Here is an 8,952-nt window from a genome sequence, read left to right on the forward strand (position 1 = left end):
TTGGGTTATTGTAGTTTTTTTTATAGGTCTGTGTACCAGTATAAGTATTGTATTATCTCTGAGTATAATGTTCTTTATGTCCGTGTTATCTCACCGTTAGTTTCTGTCTGAGACTTTGGCTCCGCCTCCAGTTCCCAGTAAGCCCAAACCGTTCTCCCCGTCGGGCTTCTCCACGCCGCCCTACAGCACCGGGACCTTCCCCGGGAAGGCGCGGCCGGTGGGGGGCCACCTCCGGGCGCCGGGCGTCCTCTCCAGCCACAGCCGCACGCTGCCTCTGCCCGCCAAGCAGGAGAACCCGCCGGCCGCCGCCGTGCGCCCCTACACCCCCGACCACTCGGAGGCTCCGCCCCCCGTGCTGCAGAAGCCGCAGACGGTGGCGGCTTCGTCCATCTACTCCATGTACACCCAGCAGGGGAAGGGCTACCAGCCGGGCGGCCAGGGCACGCTGCCCCGCAGCCAGCCCCGAGGTATCCAACGCTCTGACACATTAGCTAGACATCGTCTTTCCCCAAAATATGAATACAGTTTGATTATAACTTTTATGTTGTTGGTAACCACTGAACTGGGAATTGTGTCTAAAATACAGGCCCAAAATGAGGCCCTAAGGCCAGAGAAATCTGACTCCAATTACATAATGTAATTCCCGTGCCTTCTTTAATCAGACTTAATATTTACCAAAACACAAGGATCAATCTGAGCAAAGTTTACAGAGTCCAGCATAAGAGATACAACACCTGTAGTATGTAAGGAGGTAGGTTGGTTGGTTGGGGGGGGGATGAGTCAAACACAGGACTTTCACCCAGGAGAGCGGGGTTCACGTCCCGCTTGTCACGCTTGCTATAGTCGCTTTTTTCTTTCCTCCCGCGTGTCACAGAACCGTACGCCCACCCACGACCTTTTCATTAACATAACTGCGTCAAAATGGACAGCAATAGTCCCGACCAAGCACGTTTACTTATGGCGCTAAAGGGACGTCAATAGTCCCGACCAAGCACGTCTACTTATAACGCTAAAGGGACGGCAATAGTCCCGACCAAGCACGTTTACTTATAGCTCTAAAGGGACGTCAATAGTCCCGACCAAGCGCGTTTACTTATAGCTCTAAAGGGACGTCAATAGTCCCGACCAAGCACGCTTACTTATAGCTCTAAAGGGGACGCCAATAGTCCCGACCAAGCACGTTTACTTATAGCTCTAAAGGGGACGTCAATAGTCCCGACCAAGCTGCGTCTACTTATAGCTCTAAAGGGACGTCAATAGTCCCGACCAAGCACGTTTACTTATAGCTCTAAAGGGACGCTCAATAGTCCCGACCAAGCACGTTTACTTATAGCTCTAAAGGGGCGTCAATAGTCCCGACCAAGCACGTTTACTTATAGCTCTAAAGGGGACGTCAATAGTCCCGACCAAGCACGTTTACTTATAGCGCTAAAGGGGACGTCAATAGTCCCGACCAAGCACGTTTACTTATAGCGCTAAAGGGACGTCAATAGTCCCGACCAAGCACGTTTACTTATAGCTCTAAAGGGACGTCAATAGTCCCGACCAAGCACGTTTACTTATAGCTCTAAAGGGACGTCAATAGTCCCGACCAAGCACGTTTACTTATAGCGCTAAAGGGACGTCAATAGTCCCGACCAAGCACGTTTACTTATAGCTCTAAAGGGACGTCAATAGTCCCGACCAAGCGCGTTTACTTATAGCTCTAAAGGGACGTCAATAGTCCCGACCAAGCACGTTTACTTATAGCTCTAAAGGGACGTCAATAGTCCCGACCAAGCACGTTTATTTATAGCACTAAAGGAGACTTTTAGCGTCAATAAGAACGACAAAGCGTCCATATTTTACGAGCTGGGTCTCAAAAAGACTTCCTCAATGACTTCACGCAGCCCTTTTGTAACACGATGCACTTTTACCTGTCAGCAACTTTTATTCTACACCCCTATGTTTGGTCTGTTGTGGCTTCCTCTGACTCCCGTGTCTCCCCCCCCAGTGTACGGTAAACCAGTCCTCCCAGCCAGCGGGGGGCAGCAGTCTGCCACCTCGGACATCATCCACTCTGGCTCCGCGCCCGACGCCAGCGAGGTCGACAGCAGTTTCCCGGCCAACGGCGAGGGCAGCTGCAGCGGTGTTGTCGTCGCGGAGACGGCAGAGCGCGCCACGCCGCGGCCGCTCAGCCCCACCAAGCTCCTCCCCTTCCTGTCCCACCCTCACAGGAACCCCACGCTGCACCACGCTCCGCGGCCCCTGAAGAAACGCAGCTCCATCACGGAGCCCGAGGGCCCGGCCGGCCCCAACATCCAGAAGCTGCTCTATCAGAAAACCACACTGGCCGCCATGGAGACCATCCCCATGGAGACGCTCAGCCCGGCGGGGGTGTACGTCCCGCCCCCCGAGGAGGGGACGGGCTGCGCGGACGCAGACCTGATGCCCGGGGTGGACGACGTGCAGCCGAGAGCCGGGAGCCCGGAGGCCCCGCCCCCCCTGCCCCCGCGCTCGCCGCTCTCTATCCCCGCCTCCTGTCACTACGCCGACGAAGACGAGGAGGAGGAGGAGGAGGAGGAGGAGGAGGGGGCGTGTCCCCCCGCCTCAGCGCATCGGGACTTCTTTGCCGACGAGTTCCCCCCCTACCCGCCCCCCCCGTACCCGTCCTGCGGTGACGGGGACCAGGCAGACGACCCCCCCGACCTGCAGCCGCCGGAGGTCACAGGACAGGTCGCCGCGCCGCCGGTGAGTGCTTCCTGTGAGACGATTGTCAGGGCAACGAGGCAAATATTCGCCTCGCCACTGAAAGGCTGTCTGACAACTCTCCTCAATCTGTCTGTCTGTCTGTCTCTCTGTCTCTCTCTCTGTCTCTCTGTCTCTCTCTCTGTCTCTCTGTCTCTCTCTCTGTCTCTCTGTCTGTCTCTCTCTCTGTCTCTCTCTCTCTCTCTCTGTCTCTCTCTCTGTCTCTCTCTCTGTCTCTCTCTCTCTCTGTCTCTGTCTGTCTCTCTGTCTCTCTCTCTGTCACTCTCTCTCTCTGTCTCTCTCTCTGTCTGTCTCTCTCTCTGTCTCTCTCTCTGTCTGTCTGTCTGTCTCTCTCTCTCTGTCTCTCTCTCTGTCTGTCTGTCTCTCTGTCTCTCTCTCTGTCTGTCTGTCTGTCTCTCTCTCTCTTTCTCTGTCTCTCGCCCCCCCTCCCTCCCTCTCAGGGTAAGAAGTCTATCCTCCGTAGAGCCGGCTCCGAGCGGACCGACCCCAGCCTGCGGGTCAAGTTCAACCCTCTGGCCCTGCTGCTGGACTCGTCTCTGGAGGGCGAGTACGACCTGGTCCAGAGGGTCATCTACGACGTGAGTCCCCCCCACACACACACACACGCACACTCTGTACATCCACAACGCAGAGAGTAGCGTGATATTTAAAGAATCATCTCCATCAAGTGCTGCATTTAAAGGACAATTCCGGCGCAAAACGAAGCTAGGGGTTAATAACAGACGTGTCCCCACTCTGTCTCTCTGGGACGTGTTTTCATGCTAATCTAATGAGTTTGTAGCTTGAAACAAGCTAGCGCGGACCGCTGATTAGCTTACAGCGCTAGTATTCAGGGCACAGGGAAAGTAATCGCTATTTATACCACTAAAAAGGCTCAAATATCACCAAACTTGAGGGTCCCGACATGTTAACACAAGCATTGAGAACATCGTAAGTGTACCGACAGTTTATTAAAAAGATAGATCATGAAGACAGCGGCGTGCTCGTATACAGGCGGCCGCCGTCTTGGGAGCTACTGTCTTCCTGAACTGTCTTTTTAATGAACTGTCTGCACACAAAGTTCTCAATGTGTTAACGTGTTAACGTGCGCCGGAATTGTCCTTTAAAACAACCCTGCATTTATATATAATATACTAGTATTTGTATTATAATATTAAGCTTTTCTGTATTCAAGTCATGTCTGTAATATTACATGTCGGATGTTTATGTTAAACGTGGCCAAAGCTTCAAATGATCAGGAAAATTAAAAGAAAATCCATATATGGTCTCCTCTTGCAGGAACGTTACAGTACGTAACATATCCTGCTACATGTAGCTACATGCTAACAGCAGGGAAGCTCCAGATGTTGTTCCATTTCTCCCAGTTTTCGGGAGCCACATTCCTGCTGGAATAACACGCATTTAAGTGCTTTTAATTTAGTCCCAAGTTGTGTTTTTTATGTACTTTGAAAATGAGACATTTCAAATCTGTAATCATGTCTATTTGGAGTATTAGCGTAATAATTTAGATGAATGTGACTTCTGGGAATGTGTTTTTGGAACGGTTTGAGCGTATTGAACGTTGGCACGACGTGCTAGGACGCAGATGAAATAAGAAGCCGGTGCTCCCCGTGCGTCCTGCAGGTGGACGACCCCAGCATGCCCAACGACGAGGGCATCACGGCGCTGCACAACGCCGTCTGCGCCGGCCACACGGAGATCGTCAAGTTCCTGGTTCAGTTCGGGGTCAACGCCAACGCCGCCGACAGCGACGGATGGTGAGTAGGGAACACGACAACGTCGCGGTTTCACAGTCCAGTGAAAGTCCTTCGAGTCTTGAGTTGTTCCCTGAAGAACATCCCAGTCAGTCAGGTCACAACCAACCGCTTTGGCATGGACGCTTGTTCCAGCTTTCTTGAAGCCTTTTTTTGCGTTTTTTTTGTTTTTTTCCTACATTTTGGTCACTTTCCCGAAGTTTTTGCTGCTTTTTTAGAAGTTTTCGCTGTTTTTTAGAAGTTTTCGCTGCTTTTTTTTAGAAGTTTTCGCTGTTTTTTTTTTAGAAGTTTTCTCTGTTTTTTTAGAAGTTTTTGCTGCTTTTTTTTAGAAGTTTTCGCTGTTTGTTTTTTTTTAGAAGTTTTCGCTGCTTTGTTTTTTTAGAAGTTTTTGCTGTTTTTAGAGTTTTCGCTGCTTTTTTTTAGAAGTTTTCACTGCTTTTTTTAGAAGTTTTTGCTGCTTTTTTTTTTTAGAAGTTTTCGCTTTTTTTTTAGAAGTTTTCACTGCTTTTTTTAGAAGTTTTTGCTATTTTTTTAGAAATTTTCGCTGCTTTTTTTAGAAGTTTTTGCTGCTTTTTTAGAAGTTTTCGCTTTTTTTTTAGAAGTTTTCGCTGTTTTTTTAGAAGTTTTTGCTGTTTTTTTAGAAGTTTTCGCTTTTTTTTTTTTTAGAAGTTTTCGCTGTTTTTTTTTTAGAAGTTTTTGCTGTTTTTTTTTAAAGTTTTTGCTGCTTTTTTTTTAGAAGTTTTCGCTGCTTTTTTAGAAGTTTTCGCCAGAGGCGGTTCTAGACAAACTTGAGGACTTTTACTGGGGGGGGCAAGGAGGGGCCAATGTTTAACCAGGGGGGCACATTAAAAAATAGCGACAAATGATATTTAAAGATTATAAACTTTATTTTACTTTAAAACCATATAAACATTTATTTTGTACAAGCGTGAGTGCAGGTGCAAGAGAGGTAGGGCCATAAAAAAATGAAAAATGTCTACATGCATAGCAATATGTAGAGTCCATGATGACAGAATACTCAAGCCATGGATGAAGATTAGACCAGTTTGGCCTGAAGCTCCGTCTTCTGTCCCCCATCAGAATGGTTGGGAATATGTTCAAGTTGGGCTGTCCTGGTACATCATTCCTGGACTTGCTGATATCTGTAGAAAGATGGACAGTAAACATAGGGCACAACTACAACATGTATTTACTTATGCATGTATATCTGCATGTATTTCAAAATGTAGGCCAAGTATTTACTTAAAAAAAGAAACATTATTGACAGCAGAAAGCAGCATGTTCAGGACACAGTAGGCCTACAGTGAAGCTGTAACTGCACTGCTTTGCAAATACTAAGAACCTTCTTCATCACAAACCTGATGGTGCAGAACTTGATCCACATGGATCCACTTGCTGCCCCTCTGGCCGTTCCTCTCTCTGTCCCTGTATGCTTTCATCCTCCTCACCCTCTTCTTCATCCTCCTCACCCTCTGGAGTTCCCCCTCTCTGTGTCAGAGCCCTCTCCTTCATCACATGCCCCTCTCTCCAACCTCCACCGACTCCTCTGGCTCTCCCTCTTCCTGCTCCTCAACACCTTGATTTGTTTCTCTCACTGCCGTTTTTCTCACTTTTTTGTTTACTGGAGGGGGGGAAAGGACGCTACGTCCCTTCCTCGTTTCACGACAACTATTGGAAGAAAAATAAATAGGGGCGTGCATTACATTTCGTTGGCTAACAGTCCCTCCAACAGCAGCAGCCAAGACGGATGAAGTTACGTGGTTTACATCACAGCATTGTGTAGACCGGCGAGGAGACGGACATTTGGACATTCGCTTCTGCTTCGATGAGTTTGTTTAGATATGATTGCGTTTCTAAACACATTGAGACCAGACATTTAGAAACCTGATTTCATTATCAGTGTGAGGAACAAAAGTAACACGGTTCTGTGCAAGAACAACAAGTCACTTGGGAGATGGAATCGTTTTGCTTACCAACAGGAGAAATCGTAGCTCCTCTGCTCTGTCAGAGATCAGTTGCTGTCTCATTCACTGAGCAGTGACCACACGCTGCAGGCTGCAGGCTAGTGTTTGGGGGCGCCGCTCTAATTTACGTTTTTGCTGCTTTCTGATTGGCTCGGTGTTGTTTCTCCAACCGAGAAGACTCCCGAGCCTTTTTGGATCACTGAATCAAAGCGTGGGAGATGGTCCAGACCTTCGTCTCTCTCTCTCTGTCTGTCTGCAGGACTCCGCTCCACTGCGCGGCCTCCTGTAACAACGTCCAGGTGTGTAAGTTCCTGGTGGAGTCGGGCGCGGCGGTGTTCGCCACCACGCACAGCGACATGCAGACGGCTGCCGACAAATGTGAGGAGATGGAGGACGGCTACGCCCAGTGCTCCCAGTTCCTCTACGGTGAGACAAAAGGAGTCTACGGGGAATCTGGATCCTGAGGGAGGGTTTCGGGACGTTTAAGGGGTCACTGGGAAGCCTCTGAGATCACCTGAGGGGGTTTTGAGAAGTTGTTGAAGGAGTTCAGTAGGGGTGTAGGACCTGACGCACTTTCCGGTCTTTTCGCGGTACTTTACGTTTCCGATCATCACCAAACATGTTAGCAGAACTGATCTATACCCATCTAACAATCTACGTATGAATTATTATTATTATTAATAATTCACCGTCGATGGCGTACTTTAGCGGGCTCTAGTAAAGTAAAAGCTAAAGTAAACAGTTAAAACTATACACCGTTAGAAAGGTGAGAAGTTACACTTTAGTTTTACACCATTAAATGAACTGAAAACATTAATAGATCATTTATATTTGTATTTGAACAGATATTTTGATAGAACGTTAGCCAATAAGTGTCTGAACGTGGACACAGTGACGCTATTGTGATGATATTATATATATATATATATATATATATATATACATCTGTGAGTGTAATTGCGTGTGTGTGTGTGTGTGTGTGTGTGTGTGTGTCTGTGTGTGTGTGTGTGTGTGTGTGTGTGTGTGTGTGTGTGTGTGTGTGTGTCGGCAGGCGTTCAGGAGAAGATGGGCGTGATGAACCGCGGCGTGGTGTACGCCCTGTGGGACTACGAGCCGCAGAGCGAGGACGAGCTGGGCTTCAGGGAGGGCGACTGCATGACGGTGCTGAGACGGGAGGACGCCGCCGAGACCGAGTGGTGGTGGGCCAGATGTGGGGACCATGAGGGCTACATCCCCCGAAACCTGCTGGGGGTGAGCTTAGGGCTGGGCAATATATCGATATTATATCGATATCGTGATATGAGACTGGATATCGTCTTAGAGTTTGGATATCGTAATATTGTCATATGACACGAGTGTTATCTGTCGCTGGTTTTTATGGTGATGTCATTTTTTGAACTTACCAGACTGTTCTAGCTTTTCTATTATTTGCCTTTACCCACTTAGTTATTATATCCACATTAAAGGTCCCATGGCATGAAAATGTCCCTTTATGAGGTGTTTTAACATTAATATGAGTCCCCCCAGCCTGCCTATGGTCCCCCAGTGGCTAGAAATGGTGATAGGTGTAAACCGTTAACAGTTCCTGATCATTTCACGGTGTGCGACCAGGCTGGCTGTGGAGGAAGGTCTGAAGAAATTACAGTCATTTATCATATATCACTTCCTGTCTAGGAAATGAAATGGAAACCGTAAAACAGGCCGGTGACACGGTTTAAAAAAATATAAAATGTCTTGATGTCCAGCCTATGTTAAAAGAAGAGTGTGATGTCCTGCTCTGTCCGTTGAGGGAATTGAACCGATGACCCTGCCGGTGTCTGTTTTAATCAGGTCTTAAAGGCAGCTCTGAGAGTCCCGTTACTCAACAGGCTTAACGTAACAAGTTTCAGTATTACAATGTTATCTCCACGGCGTCTTAATGAACTCTCCTCTCTTTTATTCCCCAGCTGTATCTGAGGATCAAGCCGCGGCAGAGGAGCCTGGCTTAACCCGCAAATCCTTCAAAAAGACCCAAAAACCTCGGGAGAAGGACTTGAATCCTCCAGACGCAGAATGTCACAGACAGATGATTTCTCAAACTACCTTTTTTTTTTTCTTCAATCTCAGCACAAAGAATGTCCCAATGATCAGAAGTTAATCTGCATTATGTGGTCTAATTAAATCAGTCTATTCAAATGTATCAGCAGATATTTGTCCTTTTGCTGATGAGTCATATCGGGGATCGTTTTCCTTCTGAGGCGTCAGGGAAAATAAAAAATTATTTTGGGTTGTTTTTTTCTTTTCTTCATGAAGATTTCATTTCATTGAATAATGACAGCTGACATTAAGACATGCAGAGAGAAAGAAACAGCAGCGACAGTCACAAACTTGTTCCTTTAAGTGCTCATATCGGCCCTCATTTATCAACCTGACGTAGAAACCAGAGCAGATACCAGCGAAGAAATCATCTTACGACAGGCTCCACGTGTGATTCATGAAACCCCCCC

General features: G+C 47.7%; 1 protein-coding gene across 1 annotated transcript in view; it reads left to right on the forward strand.

The window, feature by feature from the left end:
* LOC144532064 (apoptosis-stimulating of p53 protein 2-like) overlaps positions 1 to 8,732 on the forward strand; it is a 30,477-nt gene extending 21,745 nt beyond the window's left edge. Inside the window, exons 12-18 of the mRNA XM_078272577.1 lie at positions 101 to 467; positions 1,994 to 2,730; positions 3,189 to 3,326; positions 4,372 to 4,505; positions 6,726 to 6,892; positions 7,518 to 7,717; positions 8,413 to 8,732. Of these exons, the coding sequence (XP_078128703.1) occupies positions 101 to 467; positions 1,994 to 2,730; positions 3,189 to 3,326; positions 4,372 to 4,505; positions 6,726 to 6,892; positions 7,518 to 7,717; positions 8,413 to 8,454 (1,785 nt within the window). The 3' untranslated portion in view covers positions 8,455 to 8,732. The remainder of the gene's footprint in view (positions 1 to 100; positions 468 to 1,993; positions 2,731 to 3,188; positions 3,327 to 4,371; positions 4,506 to 6,725; positions 6,893 to 7,517; positions 7,718 to 8,412) is intronic.
* The last annotated feature ends 220 nt before the right edge of the window (positions 8,733 to 8,952 follow it).

Source organism: Sander vitreus, chromosome 2 (assembly GCF_031162955.1).
Source record: "Sander vitreus isolate 19-12246 chromosome 2, sanVit1, whole genome shotgun sequence".
NCBI classification, from domain to species: domain Eukaryota; kingdom Metazoa; phylum Chordata; class Actinopteri; order Perciformes; family Percidae; genus Sander; species Sander vitreus.